The sequence below is a fragment of the Drosophila sechellia genome, chromosome 3L (genome assembly GCF_004382195.2).
Source record: "Drosophila sechellia strain sech25 chromosome 3L, ASM438219v1, whole genome shotgun sequence".
NCBI lineage: Eukaryota > Metazoa > Arthropoda > Insecta > Diptera > Drosophilidae > Drosophila > Drosophila sechellia.
Window position 1 is genome coordinate 11359737 of NC_045951.1, and position 21074 is coordinate 11380810.

General features: G+C 42.4%; 1 protein-coding gene across 1 annotated transcript in view; it reads right to left on the minus strand.

The window, feature by feature from the left end:
- The window catches only part of LOC6605312 (F-box/LRR-repeat protein 16), a 29570-nt gene extending 8789 nt beyond the window's left edge, over positions 1–20781 (minus strand). The window contains exons 1-4 of the mRNA XM_002030114.2: positions 20406–20781; positions 14983–16375; positions 9176–9349; positions 8943–9060 (exon numbers count right to left, since the gene is read on the minus strand). Coding sequence (XP_002030150.1) covers positions 8943–9060; positions 9176–9349; positions 14983–16191 — 1501 coding nt within the window. The 5' untranslated portion in view covers positions 16192–16375; positions 20406–20781. The remainder of the gene's footprint in view (positions 1–8942; positions 9061–9175; positions 9350–14982; positions 16376–20405) is intronic.
- Positions 20782–21074: the final 293 nt, after the last annotated feature.

Consider the following 21074-nt stretch of genomic DNA (forward strand, 5'->3'; position numbering starts at 1 on the left):
CACTGTGGCAACAAAACTTTTACGAGTATATTAAATAAGGCAGCAGAACAGCAGAACCTGCAGGATGAAAGCATTTCAGCTTAATCTGCCACTGCTGAATCGAAACATACCAAAGTCGCTTTTCAGTTTCTCTGGAAATTTAATATTCGAAATGGTTTCTTCAAAGGAAGCGCAGTAAATAGCTCATTGTTCGGATACTTTGTTTCGAACACGATTTTCGAACTGTTTATTTAAAATTATTCGAGGCGTATAAGTCCGTCATTCATCCAAAATGCTGACAGAAAATTAATAAAAGATTCCTGGAATTTCTATTTGCTCTTACAACAATTTCATAGCACTTTTTAGCATACTTTAATTTTAATTACGAATTAATAAATTTAATTAATAGACTTCGGCTGACAAGCGCGTTTGGCAGTTGAAGGAAATTAAATGAACTTTTCCGGGAATCCTTTAATGCTAGCAAGTTTAAGTTTTTCTCCACTAAAGATTGTAGGCAAATCTGCGCGGCTAAAATAAATCTTAACCAATTTCCCGGGCTGCCGGGAACTGAGGCTTAACCGCTTTGGGGTTTAAGTGGCCTGCCAATTACCGGCAAACTTTGAGGCCAAACAATGAGTGCGTAAATGAGCAGGGAAAGGTAGTACTGGGGTCAGAGGTCGCGGCTCGCGAACTGAGGCCCCTCGCGATAGGCAAATAATGTTCGAAACGTGCAGGCCTCATTAGGCTCCCACTCATTACTGTCGCCATGGAAATCGGGAAGGAAGTGGGCGGAAGGCGAAGGATGGGTGGGTGGCTGGAACTACCGCGAATCGAGATGAGGTTGCGCAATGGCAGATTAGCTCCTCTTCAAGTTTGCGGTTTTGAAGGAGTCAAGGGGTCGCAGCAATTCAAGAGACTGAAAAAATTAAAGCTGGCGGATTTTAAGGAACAATATTCTAGCATGAAATAGAAAGTTATATATGCTCACATAAACTAAAGAGAAAATTCTTGATTAAGGAAGCCCTAACTTAATACGTAAGGTAGTTGTTTAATATACTAAAAATATATATTTTTTAATCTTAACTATAAGCTAGTCCTAGGCATATTCCTATATATATATATATGCATCTAATGTGTTTCATAAATTCGGCTGATTTATTTCCTTCTAATATTTTTATTTCTGCTATCTTGATATAACCATAAATCTCGCACTAATTCATGCAAACGATAAAAAACAAATTTGCCACAAAGCTGAAGAAAGAAAATTGAAAGCGTGCCACAGCGAAATCAGCGAAAACAAGATTTAGCTATCATTGCAATTCTTTTGGCAAACTGACAAAACTCACTGCCGTCGAACGATTTCAATCAGAAATAATTTTGTAACTCTTACTTGCGACAAGATTTGCTTGTCAAACCGCTAGTTAAGATAACTATGCATGGATAAATTAAAAAAAAATTTAAGAATTGATGACTGGCTTTAAACAAACTTAACTAATAAATGTGAGAATAAACTAAAACAGGAATTTATCTTCTTTGATTTGTTTAAGTCTGTAAATAGTAATTTTTTTGGCTGTTGAAAACTCGAAATTTTAAATTTTTTAAGTAATATTTCTACTATTTTAAAAGGCTTAAAATAATAATTATCCTAAACTCAATTGACCTACAGAGACTTGTTTTGGAACATCTCCACTGAAGTGACTCTATTAAAAATGCATTAAAATCGCTCAGCTGGATTGTCGGCTAATGGTCCCCGTGTGCTGGATCCTTCCACAAGCCCCAGTGCTCTGTCAGCGAGAGTAGTTTTTCCCGCTTTTCCCACATTTTCCAGCATTTTCCACGCACAACATTTGGCGCAGACCACCGTGTGTGTGTGTGTGTGTGTGTGAATTTGATTGACAGTGAGCCGTAGAGCTTCTAGGGTCCTCCCTTGTGACTTGGCTCACATCTTTTCCCGGCATTTGGAAAAGCGAAAAAAAAAAAAGAAAATTGTTAACCCAGTTTCGTGCCCTGTTGTCTGTTCGCCTACTTTTCCGCTCTGCTTCTTGAGCATTTCCACTGAAAACTTTAATGACGTCAATTACTCCTGCCCCGTTGAAGTTAAATTGCTCCAGTTTGACTTAAGGATTGCCTCTTAATTGCTGGGAATCGGTGCAGCAGTTTTGTCCAATTTATTTTTTGATAGCTAATCTGAGTTTGATTTTAAGTAAACAACAACTTGTAACTGCCATTATTTTGCACAATTCACTCTCTTTAACTCACATAAACAAATTTAAAACCATTTGTTTCATAAATGTAGTCGAATTTATTGCTATTTGATTTGAATACTAAAATGAAAAGTTTTTCTGTTATAAAGCCTTTAAATTGTTAGCTTGCAATTGGGTCAGAAAATGCCATAAATTTGTAGTCAACACCTTTCCACCCATATAGCAAATATAGAAAGACTGGCCAAAATTAGCAAGTAGCATGTCCTGTCCCACTTTCCTCATAGTCCGGTGAAAGTGACACAAAGTCCCCTCCCAGATGCCACTTTCTCTGCAGGATGGTGGGCTAATCCCGCCCTGCAATGGCCGGTATAAATAGAGACTTGGAAGCAAAGTTGTCGGCGAAATATGACAACATCATCAACATGAAAATCAGCAGCCTGATGAGATGGCCACCACTGGGAGTTAACTTGTGTGTGGGCTTTAATGCATTGACGGTAAGTAATTTTCCCTCATACTCTTGTGCTTGATTTTCCGGCTTGCGTCATTGCGTGCAAGCATTTCCCACGTAGTTGCGAGTGCGTGTGGCAGACTCAGCTGACATCAAATGCAATTAAAATTGAATTCCACTCAGAGCCCACGCACACAAAGGCTTTTCAGCCCTTTTTGCCGTCAAACTTGCTGCATGTGGCAGCCTCTCAAATCGCATTACATAAGCCAGCAATTATGTTCCTTGTGCGCTGGCCCTCAACTTTGAACTTGCATGTGTTTGCATTCAAGTTGATGTTACTATATACCCAGTGTGTGTGGCATGGAAATTCCGGGCAAATCTTTCGGGAGCGAAGTGCAAAACAAAAGTGTCCTTGCCCTCCATCTCAGTCTATACAACTTGGATGGAAATGCATGTGCATTTTATATTTATATTTCATTTGGTTTTGGGGCCTGCTCTTGGCAGTTTTATTAGTTATTTATTTTCCCAGCCAGCTTCTATTGAATATCAAATTTAAGCTGCTTACTGCAAGGGTTTTAGCCATTTAAATACATTCTTTGCTGTAATAAGATTGTGTACAGATTTTTTAAAAATTTTTAATTGTATGTTTAGGCCGAGTTTTCTAAGAAACTTATTTCAACCAAAATTCAGACAGATTCTAATGCAAGTTAGCGTTCTTGTAAACTTCAAAAAGTTAAGAAGCTTCATTTAATTGTATTAAATTGCTGGCATTGCACTTTCCATGTCGCATTCACTGCACTTTAGATATTCCTTAAATCGCGCTAGTTTGTGCGAATTACGTTAAGTTCATGGTCACTGCCAGCTGACAATTGATCGACAATTTGGCCAAATACCCAGTGCACTGGGGGAAAATGCGTGCCGGGGGAACGACGGCATTGCCCCCCAAAGAGCTTTCACAAAAATAAAGTTAATTAAAAATTGTTTAGTGCGAGGGAAAGAGAGAAAGATAAAAAGAGAAAGAGAGCAACACAGGAGCAACATCGAGTGCCTTAAAAATGCAAATGTAATTAAATAAACACGACACCCGACGGACGCCCATCAGCATGGGTGGCTCTTGGTCCCAACCGCGACTAGGATTAGATGGGCAAAGGCAAACCGGGGGACACGGAATTCCTACAGCATCGACCCCCTCCCCCAAAAAGGGGAGGAGCTTTATCAATTTTAGGGTCTCGGGCGGACAGCTGGCGGATGCTGCTGGCTGAATAAGATGAACACGATGCCTCTGCGAGCAGGAATTTTGTCATTGCCAAAGGCAACGAGGGTAAGAAAATACGGCAGAGGTAAATAGAGAAATTCCCCCAGCTAACAAATTCAAGATTTTGCCATCGGGGTTGTCTTGTTATGAACTAGCCACATTTTACTTAAGTTTTTAACATATACAACTAGAATGAATGTTCAAAATATGTTGAAAGTTGGCAACAGATTCTCGCTAATTATAATTGCTAGGCTAATTATGAATAGTGTGGCTTACAAACTAATCATTATTAAATTATTTAAATAAATATCAAACATAAACATATTATTTATATATAACAAATATTGATACAGATTGATGGTCTGCATCCCACTGTAGCTGCATCGTGAACACTTACAAAGTGCTAGACAAACAGATTGAGTGGCAATTCACTCTAAATTTGGGGATGGCCAAAAGGAATCGAGGGGTGCATATGCCAGCTGCTTCTGGCTTGCTGCAGTTTGTGGTTAAATTGATGGACATGTCGCTTTCGCGTCGACAACTGCAATTGTTCAGGCGGGAAACGAACCGCAACCATTTCATTAGCAGTGCAACCAGCATTTCAGCCAAGATCCCAACATTCAGGCACTTGGCAATCAAATGGCTTCGGCTCCAAAGGCGTCTTGAGTGGGGGTCAGGAATATATACATGTCAAAGTTCAAATATAAGGAAACTTTACCGAAAGTTTAAATATAAGTTTAAACAATTTAAGAAAATATCAAATTTGCCATATTTATGTTTTATAGTTTAAAGAAACTTTCATGAATCTGAGTTGTATGCTCGCAGCAATTTGTGGTAAATATTTAATTTGCATAAATTGTAGACCATCACTGAATAAACGATATTCGTTAAATATTCACATTGAACATTTTCCTCTTAACAGATACACCCCTGTTTTATTCACCAGCTGTTTATGCTATTCACATTGAGCGAAAAGCTTCGAGATTCAGGTACATGAATTTGATTTGTCGCCGGACATGAGGTTTGTAGTTGCCTCATTTCATTATTTCTTCGCGGGATCTGCTAAATGAGAGGCGGCATTTCTGTTGACACTGTTAATTAATGGGAGATTAACTTATTCATTGTTTCGCTTACATTTCGCCACTCGCAGTTCGCTATTCGCAGTGTTCGCTTTGCTCACGTGCGAACTCATAAATCACGCATACGCCCGGTTGAACGACCTCGTCGCCAATTAACGACGCAGCCAACAAGGGCGTCCTGTCAATGTGTCAGCCAGTCATTCAGTCAGTCAGTCTGCCAGTCGCTCTTCCGGTTCCGCCTGCGGAACGGATTGCGTGCCAAATGATGTGTCACCTCGCATTCAAATCCCGAAGTAGCAACTAAAGCCACATGTCCTAGCCAAAAAAAAAACCGAACCTCTCACGGAGAAAAAAAGCAGATAAATTGGACAGCTGGTCAAAATTGGACAGCACCAATTTATTTGCCATGCTTGTTAAAGTGTATTGAGGAATATATAAAAAATATATATAATTTTCATAAATATAAATTTTCATAAATTAAATCGGTTTTAAGTGGTAACAAATCTTGCCAGCTTAAGTTACTTTTTCAGCTTTTACAATTTGAAAGGTTATATATTGCTGTTAGCTTTTTATATTTCATATTAAATTCTGACATTTAAATAAGCAAAATACACAATTTCGCTCCAGTGCTGGACCATAGAAATGACATTGGCCGAGTGCCAACCCAGTCAGGAGACCTTCGCTGTCTGCTGTGAGCGAAGCCATCACTATCACTCCGTGCCAGAACCTGGAGACTGGCCCAATTCAATTAGATGCCAAATGCCATTAGCTAAATGGCTTCTCGATGTTGTGATAAGCACCCACCGGCACTTACTCCCCGTTTGCTCCTGTCGCAGCAGTTTTCATGGCCGTCGGGCTGCGGAAGCGGAGGACTTGTGAGTTGGGAGTTGTTATTAAAAGTTTTGCCACCGCCGGGGCCTGAGTTCAGCATCAGGCAGCTGAAAACTGCAAAACTGAAAACTGAAAGCTGAAAACTGTTAACTGCGAACGGGCTTAGCCAACTTCTGACAACGGTTTACAACTGCAGAAGGTTGCGCTTTAAATGCGAGTTCTAAACTTAAGCAAACTTTGGCTACCACATTGCGTCAGTCAGGCAATAAAGCTGGCTTACACTGTAATAAGATATATATAATCAAATATAGAAGTTTTATCTGTTTGAAGGAAATATTGAAAGTGATTTTTGCTTTAAAATTAAACTGAAATGTGCTGGAAATGCAAACGGAATTAATTATGTTCAACGATTAATGTGGATATAAATAAATGATTAAAACGTCCCTCACGTATTAAGTGTTAAGGGTTTTTGAGGCCATTGAATGGCCATTAATTAAACGTGCATTTCCGGAATGCGGTCACTTGAATTAAATCGTAAAATAAATACTCGGTATTTTGTTCTCTTCTCTTTTTTCTGATTTTTATTTATGCTTGCTGGGCAAACAGTTTATGATTGTGCTGCAATTTATACAAAATGCCGCCATTAAATATGGCGCCTATTTGCTTTTGTCCTCACGATTCCTAAGCTACGCCCGCACCTCCCACAACGCCCTAAGCAAACACAAGCACAAACAGACAGACAGACAGACAGACAGTCAGCCAGACAGACGGAACGAAGCCAATCCTTGGTTTACGGGGCGGATGTGTAATATGCTTTGCCTACTTTTGTTACTGGCTTTTTGGGTCTTTGATGCTCCTTCATCCATCAAAATGTTTGCAGACACACAAAATATGCTCAGCACAACGGTTGTTTACATGTGTTTTAATATTTTATAAATATTGCTATTTCCCTAAGCTTCGTAGTTAGGCTGTTTATATTTAAACTCTTTAAACAAGAAGCTTATGTTTATGATGGTAAGTTATTCGCCATATTAAAAGAGCTAACATAAAAGAACTAAATTGGTACACAGCATTACAATTTTCCATTTTATATATCCTTAAATTTTTTTTAGTTTTATGTAAACAAATTTAGTTATATTTTAGCTACCATTTATGTTTTTAAACACCTAACTTATACTTTTCTCTTATCCCTATTTATATACAATATTCTGAATAGATTCCGCTGCATTTTCTTTCTAGGTGTATCTGCGCAAATCACTGTCAGTGGCATTATCCCACCATATCGTCCAGGGCAAACCTGCGACTGCCGCCGCATCTCGATGATCAGTGAACTGCAATAATTCGATTTCGATGCGCAGCTCTGCAGCTCTGAAATCTGGCTGGTTAACTGCTGAAGCCGTAGGAGCAGGAAAATGCAGAGGAAAGCCGGAGGGCGGGAAAACCGAGGGAAATCGAGGTGGCCCATCTACCTGGGGCGCCTGCATCAACCGGCAGCTTAATTTGTGGCGCATGACGAGATGGGGGAGCAAGTCTGCCATCGCCTTTGTTGATTGCGGAAGAGGCAGGGCAGGAATGGTTGGCAAAGAAAATGACGTGCCATGAAATTGATTGCAAAGTTTTCCCCCGCTCCCCAAAAAGCCAGCTCCCTTAAGCGAGCTGAAGAGCCAGCTCCTGGAACTCGGGACTCAGGTGGGCGTCGTCAAAGGTCAAAGCGGTGTGCATAGGAAAGACAGCGCAGCGCAGTCAGTCAACCTGCGACCCTTAACCCTGCTCAAGTGGGGGGAGGGTGGGGATTATGTTTGCCAGCCCTTTCGATCGCATATTAAATGAGTTTACGTTCTGGCGCCTAAAAAAGCCCCTGAGCACGCCTTAAAATTGCTCAGCTCCGAGGCGATGTGCACGTCAATTAAAGTGGTTTACGGCCAAGTTTATCCGGAGGATGTGTTCCAAGAAAACGACGCAAGTTCCTTGGGGTTTGGGAAAATTCCTACTTTACAGCATATCACACTCACAAATATGGGCTGTAATAAAGGTGACTAGCTACAGCCTAGCATCATTTAATATTTGAACTTTAGAGCGACCTTTCTCAAGTGATATTTAATATGGTAATGCTATCTGTAATCACAATTGACATAAGGTGAACGTTGGTGTGGATTTCACGCTTTAAAAATCAAAAATATGTAAAATATAATCTTCATAACTTTTCTTAGCTTTTCCGCTGGTTTTTGGGTAATTTTTATTTAAATTTTGTACTAAGCCGCCGCAAAAATAATTTCGTTATAAAACTTTTCACATTTTGTGTTTGCTTTCTACTTCCTGTGCCCAAAACGAGGAGCTCTTGTGGGGCTGGACCCTGCCAATTTGCGAGTGACAAGGGTTCTTTGGCGACGTTACGTCAAAAGGATGTAAAAATAGCTGCTTACTCTGTTGGCCAGGAAACAGAATCGCACAAAAAGTGTCCCACAAAAAGTTTCAATTAGTTGAGTGCAATGTTTAGACAAGATGACGAGGGCCCACAGACATCCTATATTTTTTTTTCGGAAGCAGGACAATCCCGTGCGGACTAGGAGGACTCCCTAGCCCCCAGCACGGCCATTTCATTTGCAATAATATGTTCGCATTTCTCCTACAACTCGTGCTCCGTTTGGCACACTCCCGGAGGATATCCTGAACAGCTTTTTCGGAACACTATCAGCACGGCTGGAAGGAGCAACATTACTCGCCGCCACTCGGTCATCCTCATTTCTGGATTAAACATTATTACCAATGCAGGCGCTCAGCCAAGCTGAATTTGTTGTGTAACGAAAGGCTTTTAATTTCCCATCGATAATTAATTTTACGGATATTATTGTCGAGTAACAATTACGCTATACGGTTCAAGATATTTTAATATATTTAAGCATAATTTCCAATTTTTGCAAATCTTTTTTTTGCGATATATGTTAAAGAGTTATTAAAATATCATCGAAATAATCCCAATTTCCTTTCGCCGAATTAAAGATCATTCAGGACCCTTCAGAAACCCATGTGATATTTTTTTATAAAATTTTTGTCTGTGCAATTTGCGGGACAAATTGGATCCGCCCTCTCCTCCATTCGATCCACATGTTATTTGATTAATTGGCAGGGGGCAGAGAGTCGCTTACCGATATTAACGATGCCATGGTTGGTTAGTTCCCAGCACGACTGCAGTCGCAGGATGCTGAGGCTGTGGCTCTGTTTGGGCGAGAAGTAGCCGAGTGCCGCATCCGTGACGTGGTAAGCCTGTTGAGGGGCGGAAGGAGATTCAATTAATTCGATACGGGGTGCGGCATGAGGGTGAGGGTGGAGGAGGAGCAGCTGTAGGAGCTATGGCAGATCCTCATCAATCTGGACTTGCCTGCAGCGAGAACTCGTAGAGGGAGGGCAGGAGCTGGGCCACCGCGCCCACCGCCTCGTCCGCGATGTTGATGCAGTCCGCCAGTGACAGGGATACGATTCGGGGCGTTAGACACGCCCACAGTCCCGCCTCGGTCACCTCGTTGCAGCCAGCCAGCTCCAGTTCAAACAAACTCTGCAATTTAAAAGGGATTGGTTATTGCAAGGATACTTTGTGCACAGGATTTTATTAAAAATATTAGGCATCTACCATAATATATGTATTAATTTTATAAAGTCCTAATAAATTCGACTAATTAGTTATGAATCGACAAAATAAATTGTGTGTTCCCTGAAATGCCACTCTTAACAAATAAAATTGATTAAATTAAGTCAGACTAATATACACGATTCGAAATTAATTTACATTACACAAGCGAAAACCAAAAAAGAACTTGTAAACAAATGTTTTCCATGGAAAAAATGCAAAAAACGTGCTTTAACTAAAGTTTTTCAAAATTCTTGAACAAAAATTTAATAATTCTTCAAATATATTTTCAAAGAACTTTTATTCAACAAGAGGTGTGTTGTTATTCTTGGCAATTAACTTGAAACCGCAAATATGAAAGAAAATTACTTAGGAATTCATGAGTTTGCTGCATATTTTCTTAGACTAGAATTGAATATATTCGTCTATAAGGGTGACTTTTCTGTCATCGAAGCGTCAAATGTTTTTATGATCTGCCATATTTAATTCTCAAATAATTTTGGACATTTCACAGCGTTCATAAACGTTGACACTTGGCGAGCAGGAGAAAAAAATGCCAATCGGAGGCGAGTGAAAAATAGCAAAACGAAAATACCTCTGCACATATATTTTTACATAAAACACCTATATACATATATATATGTATTTGTACACATATCAATATGGAAAACTTGGGCCTCAGGTGGTTTGGATTTTTAAGTATCTGCTAAAGAACATTTCATATTGCCACATCATTAAACGAATCTTTCAATTCTCCTTGACGTCTATGAAAATCGCAGCCAATGTGCAAATATGCTGCTTTGTAAACAAAATGGAATAGCAAACATTTTAAAGTTTTTGAAGTTTAAACTAATCAATGTGCTTAATTAAACGCCAAAGAGCAAAAGGAATGTCCCAAAGCTAGGAACCTAATTGCATTTTTGCATTTACCCCATAAATCATTCGGTGAACCGTAGACAAAACCAGGAAAATTGCACTTTGAAAATCTCGCGATGTGTTGGATTGTGTGCGTGGAATGCGGGAAAATTGAATGGAAAAATAGACCGGAGTGATTCAAACAAATTACAGCTGCCACCTGGTGGGTGCGACGCGAATCCATTAAAAATGAAATTAAATTGCAGCACTGCCAACTTTTGATGCCCAAAATTTACGAGTCAACAAACTGGGGAAAACTTCTCTTCTAGCTGATTTTGCCATTTTTTTTTTTTATTTTTCCATGCGTTCTACGAGCAATTTAAGTCCCCATAACAGGATTAACTTTGACCTTTTCAAGAGCAAAACATTGTCGACGAAGTGGAAGCGGGAAAAAAAACACATAGCATCTCGATGGAGGCGACCCGATTCGAGTGGCAGACTTTGTGTCGGGATACAGGCGCCATTGCCATTGGATCCCTCGAATTCAACCCATTTGCCTGAAGTCCCCCCCCCCCCTACCACCCTCACACCCATCCAACAACCGGAAACACGGAAACAAAGGCGATAAACAGCAAATGCAGCCGGAAGTGCGATATAAAAAAAAAGAAAAATGAAAATCCCAAGGATGGCCGCACAATTTTCCCACTGCCGCGGCTGAACAACAATTACTTTTGTATTGTTGACGCAAAACTGGAGAAATAACAAAACGTAAACAGCTAAGATACCAATTTAATCCGAATCCTTAATGCGAATAGCCGTGAGTTCGAGTAATAAATCAAAATGAATCCATTCGACATTCGCCATGGAGGGATTCATTTACTTTCGCAGCGAAAAGAGCAAATGAAATTCAGGGCAAAAGGTTAGTAAACAACATTAAAGATTTAGTTATAGATAATATTTCTTATAATTTATAATATTTCTTTGTATAGGAATGTTGTTGCAAACGCACTAAGATATCCCTATTATCCCTTCACTATCCTAATCCTAATCGCATCTGATGTTCCAATTAGTGACCAGCGAAACATGGCACAAGTAAAGGACATAGGGATCCAACTCATTAGCGAATTAAATGGTCTAATTACGAATGTGTTGAATATACATACATAGATGGCCAGTAATTGGATTCTGTACATCGGTTAACTTGGCCAACAATCAGCAAAGGAAGCCCGACAACAAGGAAGCCAAGCCATTTGGCATGACTTCATTATGGCTGGTAAATGTTCGCTTGTTGTTTAGATTTCACCGCCAACCATTTTCCGCATTTCGTTTTTATGGACAATTGTGGAACTTTTTTCCCCTTGGCTTGTTCAAACCGAACAACACAATACACGTAGCCGTAGCCATGGGAAACTTTTTTCGGTACCCTGTGTTGGTCTCGTCGGGCAGGAGGAGTCAAAATCAATAGGAAAAGTCAGCCACGCAAAGGAGAGTTCCACATAGAAATGCTAATGGAAGCACACACACACATGCCAGGATGTGTGACTATTTAGCCGGAAAAAGTTTTCCCGTGTTTTCGCCTCGCTTTCTGAGGTTTTTTCGCTGAAACGATGACAATTTATGAGTGGTCAAACTGAGGGAAAATATATTCGTTTGCCAGACTTTCAAATTACGAATTTAACTGCTTACATAAAATATAATGTATTATGCATTAACTCCTGCTTTTTTTTTATTCCTAGTAAATACTTGGCTGCTTGCTGGCTGATATAATCCCTCAAACGAGCGATGCATTTTAAATAAATTAATAAATTTAATACTGCAATTGCTGGTGAAAAGGAATACGCATTTAAATAGCCAGAGGTGGCAGAGCGTAGCCTAAGTTTCTGGGTCAATGGGGTTGGGTTCAACGAGCTACGCTCCGGACTCACTTGTAAAATCCCCCCTTTGCAAAGTCTGGAGTGGCAACTTTGGAGCGGCAATGCGGAAATCGCATATATATACACTATATTTGCACTCGCCCGAGGCGACTGCAGTGCATTTCCGATTAAATATGTATGGGAATGCAGGAAAGTCGCCGCATTTCCGCCGCTCATTCAGCAGCAGTAACTAGGATTAATTTAGCGCGTTGCATGTTCGTTCTGGGGTTTGGGGGGTCAAATTCCATATGGGCACTTACCATACACCAGCCGCAGAGTCCCCAAGGTCAAATTCCTGAGCCCATTGCGGTTGATTCTTTCGCATCATGGCCAAATCCAACTTGTCCCCAGTGCGTCATTGTTGTTGACATTGCCAGCGACAACAATTTGCAATCAAACCATTTGTTGGCACTTCCTGGGCACCCACACACACACACACACATCCACATAAATACACACACACGCACACATGCGAAAATTTTAGACCCTGGCAATGGAACTAGGCTCATAAACATGACATGCACTCGCAGTGGATTAATTCTGACATCAGCACTCCGACGTATGACGTATGCGCAGCAGGGTGGACCTTATTGGTCGCAACTTAACCATAAGTCACTACAACTCTTCTTTCTAAAGGGTACTCTTTTCTATGAGCAAGATATCTTAGGAGCTTAGAAAGATGTGGATGTTGCAGCTAGACAATATTACCCATACGCAGTGTTGGCTGCTTATATTCAACCAATTTAGAAATTTTATTTGTTGAATATGAAAGTACAATCTAATATAAAGCACTCAGGTGTTGCTGTTAGATAAATTAAAATAGTAAATTACGAATATTACTACTTAGTAAATATTTCCGCATACGATAGTGAGGATCACCCTGGCAATCAAACAAGCTGAAAATCAAAGGGACTGAATTGTGGGGAAAAGTGATGCAGTCCTGGCTGAGCTGACAGGACCGCAAATTCATGTAGAACGTTCCTTCGTAAAGGACTTGGCCACAGCCAGTTCACCAACGTTATCCACTTTACTGGCTCCGCTCGTGTGTATGTGTGTGTGTGTTCTGAGTATTTGTATTTGTGTTGTCTCAAAGTGTGTGTATGTGTGTGTGTTTGTGTGGGCCATTTCCGGTGACCCATGCTGGGCCCCTGGTGGATTAGGTTGCCAGATTGCTCGGGATTGGTCCATGAAATGAATGGATTAGTTTGCCCAGAGCTCTCCCCAAAACAGTTGGCCATCAATTAAGCTGCCCACTTGTTCGTCCAAATTCGATTGGGGTTCCTCGGGATTATTGAGGCAGTCCGGCAAACCGAAAGAGATGAATTCGTTGGGAGGGCAGTAATAAATACAAACCGAGTGGAATGACCAAGGATAAAATTATGGCTTGTTATGAATGAGAAGTGTGAATGAGTTTGCTGTGGAAGGAATACCAATCTTGGTAAATACATTTAACCAATTTACTTGTTATTATTGCTCATATTAAATGGCCACTTTAAATAGTTCTCACATAAATGTGTTCAGCCAAAAATAATGCTTTTAATTTGTAAACTTTTATAATAAATTCCGCAAAGATTTCCGTTCATGCCTTCCTGCTTTTATTCTAATAAAATATGGAATTTTCTCCTGCCATCGGAGCGCAACTCATAAATGATTCACCTGGCGGCGCGTAGAAATTATGAATGCACAGTGAGTGTATTCGATTGAGCTACTCGCACACATTTAGCACAAATTAGCGCAACTAAATAAAAGGCTAAATTAAATGAAATTTATGACGGAGCTTTGATGTGATTTGCATCTGAAATTGATCGCATCAATTCATTATGTGCCGGCCAGTCGAGTCGAGTGACGAAAATTTGCCAACATTTCGCCAGCCGATGACACACTTTTCAGCTTTGACACGTTTCATTTCTCTGGCGCGCGGCACTAGTCCCGAAATAAAATGAAAATAGTTTTCATTTCAGCACACAGATACGGATTCGTGTGCGAATCTGTATGATTTTGTTTCGGATGTGCTTGTGGATGTGGCCCAAAAGCGGGACTGACCACTGTCAACTTGCCGCTGGCCAAAACTCGAAACGCCCACAGCCGAAAAATGCTCACTTTCTCAGACATTTTCCGAACCCATCTCCGTCGGGGATCCCAACCAAATCAAGTCGGATGTGGGGCCAAATGAACGCCAGCTGAGCACCAAAAAGCAGAGATGCTGCAGAGCTGGGAGCACTTGCCCCGGGATGGGATGCCCTTTGGGGCCAGATTTCCGGACATTGCCGTCTGCCCATGGGCCAAGTTGTCTTGCATTTTAAACAAATGACAGCACATTATTCCAGCTTATGTGCAGACTGCAATTTTGTTTACACATACATACACAAGTAGTTTGCACTTGTATCTCAAGGGCGAAAAGATACGAAAGCCGTTTGCCAAACATTTTTTGGTCGGCTCTGTCTCACTTTTATCAGCGACATATCTTAATGAGTCTTCTGGGTTGAGATTAATAACCATGAGATTAATAACCATTTTAAAGAGATCTAATTACTTATTCTTTTATTTATTATAATTGTTTTATGCTTATAATAAAAGCCAGATTGGCAATGCACTTTTATTTATTGGAAATTTCAAATAAATGAACGCATTCATTCGGAAATTGTAAAAATAATTCGTATTGAATTGGTCGCAGGTAAATTCAAGCCAAAAGAGAGAATAAATATTGTGAAATATTGGAATACTTTTTTAATCTACAAATTGTGTCAAGTTAACAAATTTATAAAGAAATTGAAGGAAAAGATTCAAGCTCACCTGCAGGTGGTCAAGCAGGGTCTCCAGTCCCCGGTCGCTGATCGAGGAGCAGCGCAGGCTGAGCGAGTGGACATGCTTGGAGGCGAGCGGGAAGGAGTGGACCACATCCAGGGCGTCCTCGTCGGAGGCGCCGACCAAGCCCAGGGCATGGAATCCGCGCCGGATGAGCGAGTTGTAGAGCTTGCCGCGATCGCAGCCTGGCATTTGTCGCAGCTCGCGGCACTGCAGCGTAGGCAACAGGCCGCTCCAGTAGCGCGGACTGCGGTACAGTGTGTCCCGCCACTTGATGCACACCTGGGCGAGGATGCGTCGCTCGTAGGGGGAGAAGTACTGGAAGAAGCGGCTCAGAAAGCGATCGTCGAGCATCAGCTGCTCGATGCTGTGGATAGGCGGCGGGTGGAGCTGGTGTTGCATGATCAGCGGCGATGCTGTGTTGATGCCCATACTGCCATACGGATGGTGCAGGTGAGGATTGGGCAGCTGTTTCCGCAGCTGCAGCGGTGTACCTCCAGCACTGGCCGCCGCCTTCTGGGCGGCCACCATGCCCATGGTGCTGAAGGTGGGCGAGCCGGGATTTACTCCGCCACCCGGTATGGTTATGTTCATCTGCTTGGCAATGGACTTCACTGTCGGCGTGGGCGGGGCACCCAGAGGCATGCCAGTGGGCGGGGCTGGACCCACCATCACATGGTGGTTGGAGTTGATCAGCGTGGAGGCCTGCAGCTGGAGATGCTGCTGCTGCGACTGTTGCAGCTGCATATGCTGCTGCTGCTGTTGATGCTGCTGCAGGAGGTGGTGTGTGGAGTTCTGGACCTGCGACTGGCCACCTGGCATTGTGATACCGCCGGGACTGGGGCTGCTGCCCCGTGACGGTTTGTCCGGCGTCGGATTGGCGTTGCTGGCGGGCGAAGTGGCAGCGGTGGCAGCCGCTGAAGAGGTGTTGCTATTGGAGCTATTCGATCCTGAGTTAGAATTTGAGTTGCCACCGCCGCACAAGGCGTTCGTTACGCGCTCCATCACCGACGTCTTGCCGCTGGGCGATGCCGGAGTGGGCGCAGCTCCGGCCGGGGATGCAGCATCGCCGGCGCCACCAGCACCACCGGACGAGCTGCTGTGATGGTGCTTCGAGCGCAGGCCCAGGCCATTGATCCGCTTCGACAACTCCGCAGATGCTCGCTCGACCACGCCCTGAGCCGAGATCGATGACATCGTGTGCTGGAACAGATTCACCTTGCCTCCCTGGGAAACGAAGCGCTCTGGAAAAGTGGAGTCCTTCGTCCTCTCCTCTCCGTCGTTTTTCAATCGCTTATGGTGTCGGCTTTGCTTATCCTTTACATCCCGTTTGCCCTGTGTATTGCTAACCTTTTTCTACCCGACAATTAGCGAGTTTCACCTGCAACGAGGCAACACGATACACAATGGGGTTAATTGGCTAGTTTCCGGTTGCAAAGGTGACTCAGCAAAGAGATCTCAGTAAATATGGACTTGTCAGTAAGGACTTAATAATATTAATAGTATTGTTCCTATTTAAAGTAACATATAAATCTATGGTTTGCTGTAAAGTAAAGGGTATTTTTGGGTCTTCTACTTTTTATTAGCTTTTGAAACATTTAAGAGCAGCAGTTTAAAAACCCCGTAAAACATAGGCAGTCATTTCCGGCAAGAACCACAGCAATTACATGATTTGTGGGAAGTTGCCAACTGTGGTTTGTCACTCCCTGTCAATAGTTGCTCGAGTCTTGCCCCATGTGGCATACGCGAAACTTTCGCGTGGCTCCGCACGACATGACCAAATAAAAATGGAGGCCACAGCCGGACAGATTTATGGCCCACTTTCGTTGGGTTGGCGTGCAGGCCGTAACCTCCGACCTCGATTCTTCCATTTTTGCGACTTGTTGTGGCTGCAGAAAGTTCGCCGATAAGGCAAACAATATTCCAACTGCAAACTAACTAAGCCAAGGTAATCCGCCACCAGGTGCAATGCCTTTTGAGTCGCGATTACGGACCGGAAGTACCTGGTCCCGCGACTTTTGGGCAGAGCCACTGGTCCCAAGGGGCTTGGCGGATTTACTAATGGATTATGGTCAGCATATTAAATAGTAACGTCCTTAGACTAAATCCCTACATTTGGCATGGTGCAAGTAATATGGATTTTCCACTCAACAAAAGAGGCAAATCACATTAATCTCTTTATCGATTTGGAAATCGATAGCCCATTGCTTTCATCCTCGAGCGCATAAATAAAAACTTAAATGGCCAATTAAGGGAGGCCATCGGGAAAGCTTTTCTTTGAGTTCGGCTTATCGAGAGGACACGTTGCCCCTTTGTGAAGAGGACCAATTTAATTGCCATAAATGCGCGGATTCGGCAGAGCTCAGTTCCGAATGAGGAACCTAAGCCTCAAGGTGAGCCTCCTCCGCCGAGGAGCGCTTATCGTCGGTGTCCGCCTCGCTGCATCAACATCCTTCATCCTTCGACGTCATCCTTGCCATTTAAGGGCTCTGCCCCAATCTTCGCAATCGTTTCTGCCTTTCCGTTTCGACGTGCGCCCAAACAAAAGGCAGTCATCTCGCCGCCCACATGGGCGTGGCAGAGACATTGACTGAGCTTTCTCTGTCATTTCCGGTCGGTTTAAATGCGGAATGCTTTGCCCAGCACTCTCAACTTGGATGAGAACTTCAACTTGCTGAGCAAATTACATTGAAATTTCATTTAAAATAAGTAAGTTACATAGAAACGATTTTAAAATGCATTCTCTTCATATTCTCTAATTAATAGTAGGCTTAAATAAACTTTTCATATTGTTTTTAAGCTTGTTTTTAAGCCATTATAAGAGTATTCATTCTTTGGCTTGCCATTTCAAATGTGTCTGGTTTTTATTGTTGAGATTTGATTGTGCGACAAATGCAAATACAAATTTGGTGCTCGAAAGTTGGCATTACCCAAGCGGGCTTCCTCGGTCCTTCCGTCTGCTACAAGTTACACAATCCACCTTGACTTTGCCAAAAGGACCCGTCGAGGGGCAAAGAAAAAGGGGAAATGGAAGTGGGTGGTCCTGGCGTATTCGGAATTGTGTTACTCGGAGTGGAAGCGAGTGTCCCGGTTGGCTGAAAATTGGCTTGATAATTTTACAAATCACTGTATATGTGCCTTCAGACCACACTTTTCTGCTTATGACTTGGCTAATTCAAGACAGATTTTAAGGCAGCATCAATTTAAGGGCATATGTTATAATTTGATTTGAATTGTGATAAGGGATACTGCTCTCTGGCGTCATTTATCATAATTAAAAGTTTCATTGCTGATGACTATCTATACATTTATAGTATCTTTAGTCTCACAAGATCTTTTCACTGAAAACCCTATTGCCCTTATTATTTCAACTGTATCTAGCTAGTCGCTAAACTAATAAACAGTTTACCTTGCCTTAGTTGTCCCCAAATTGTTTAAATTAACCGAGCTTTCAAAAGCAATTTGGCGCACAGGTGCAGAGCCACATCTTTGCCCTGCCCTAAAATGTTTAACTACAAGCTAAGTAATTTGATTAATATTCCGGAAAGTGCATTTTCCCACACAGTGTGCCGCCCACCGCCTCCTGCAACATGAAACTTCATTTTGGAGAAACTTTGGCTGTTTTCAAAAGCAAAAATAATTTCTGAAGTAAATAACTAATGCATTAAGCAAAAAGTTATGGATTTTATTTTGGGCTGAATGTTTTAGATAAACAAAATAAATAAATTTATATTAAAGCAGAGATATTTTGTTTGTAATCCCAAATAAATTGGTGCAATGCATCTACATAATATATATTCAAAACTTGTTAAAAAAAATCATAACCCCTCCATTTTTTCGCTCTGTGTAGTAGTTAATATGATGCTGTTTGCCTGCCAGTGTATTTCATTTTTGTGTGCCCTCCGCCTCGTGCGCATTTTCCGCAGCTTGGCTCCATGTCTATTTTTGGAGTTGGTTTGAGTTCGAGTTCGAGTTCGCGTGCTTATTGGTTTTTCCACCAGCCGCCCGCCACCGGCCACGCCCCCTCCTGTGTTCCGCCCTGCGCCTGTGTCCAGAGCCTACTCCACATTGCCATAATGCACTCCGCGCCGCCTTCGCCCGAATCCGGGCTTCCAGGGTCCGGGTGGAGAGTCCGTATCCGTAAGCCTGCGTGCTGCCTGGGCAGCAGTATCGATTTTCGCTCCATGCTTTTCCCCGTGCTCTCTCTCCATTCTGCGGTGAAAACAAAACAAAGCACGGAGGAGACGGAAAGGAAATAGTAACCCACCCGAATAGCGAATGTCAATATTTTGCCACCGCATCCCGCTCAAGTTCAGTGTTGTACCATCCCATCAGCTGGGAAATCGAACAAAACACGGGAAATGCGAAAATGTTGCACGTACATATATGTATGTGTTAGGGGGCTAAAGTTCTTCGGAATAATTGTTTGGGATGGGACAACCATTAAATAATTACGACTATGTTCCTTCGTAACTGGGAGATTTCTACTTCGATTTTAGCTTCTTTCTAGGGAAAAGTTGCAGATATTTTAAATATTACTAAGACCAAGTTTCAAACACTTATATTCCAAATGTAGGTATAATTATTTATATAAAATATTTAATATTTTAATAATTATTAAATATTTGTATGAATATATTCTATTATTATATTTGTTTGCATATTTAAGAGTATGTTTAAATTTGTTGCACATGGACTAACTGAGCGACGCTTTTAGTATGCCACGTATTTTCCAACTGCTTTCGATTGCAAATGATTTATTCCGATGGCATCGGTAAATGCCCCTCCACTTGCCACTTCGTTGCCATGCAAATTGAACTGGCTTATCCCAATCCCCAGGTCATCTCAATCCCAATCCCAATCCCAATTCGAATCCGAATCCCAGCCACGACTGGATTCCCCACAACTTGTATCCGTACGTCAGTGTTCGTTTCTGGGTCACACTGCAACTTTGACCTGATTTGTGGAGTAGGCCGTCTATATACACATCGACTATATGCACTATATAGCATACAAAAGCCGTGATAGTTGATAGTTTTTCCAGATATCGAGCGTTATGCAAAGAGGAGTTCACAAAGGGAATCTGCAAATCAATGAGCTTAATTAAGCGCTAGTGCGAGGACGCGCCAGGATGTCTAAGACCATTATTGCGATTATGCCGATGGGCGGCGGTTAGTGGGTGGTATGACATCACAGACGAGTGGGCGGTGGTGGGTGAGGGTGGCACCACCCCCTGGGGCGGTTAGCGACCGGCTCTCTATCTTTCGAGGGTGAGCCGCGCAAGAGGGTGAAACTGGCCAACAACGCTTCACGTGCAGCCCACAAAAATGATGCACTAAGTCCAGTAATCTTATAAATTCTATATTTTTTTAAACACACTCAAATCATTCAAGAGGACTTAGAAAACCAACCTTCTCCTTGCCCGATTCTTTATATAATGCTTGAACTCTGCGTCTCATACAATAAAAATCAATTTGGCAAAAGTTGCGGCGCCGCGTTTTCCCAATTTTCCTTTGTGTTTTTTATCGTGGCTCTTCCTTTTGCGTTCCGTATTCGCACACAAAAACACCGAAAGAAAACACACACGCGAACGGAAAAACGAAAGCCGCAAGAAAGTCCGCCGTCTCGCAGACAGCGAAGGAAACTGCAGTAAAACGTTGGGAAAGAAAAAACACAAGTTTTTTATTTGCACGCTTTTGTCGCCTGTAATTGTTGTGGCCGCCGTTGGAAAATTGTCGAGCGGAAAAGCGTGGAAACCGAGCGTTAGCGCGCACGACTCAAAATTCAAACTGCAGGCGGATGCCACCAGCGAAAGTGGGAAAGCCTGTTTCTGTTTTCCCCGCAACCAAAGAGAGAGAGAGACAGAGAGCGAGAGCCTGCGCACTGCCCGCTGCTCTCTCCCTCGCGCGCGGAAAAGCTTTTCCCATGGACGTGGTGCTTTAGGGGCTCCATTGCTTCCTTTTCGGAAAAGCGTACAAGCACTTTTGGCCTACTCCCCTGACTGTGTCCACTTTTCTCGCTGAGTCTGCGCCCTGTCCTCCGCTGCAAGGTAAACAAGCTCAGGTGGAGTTTCCGCGGAG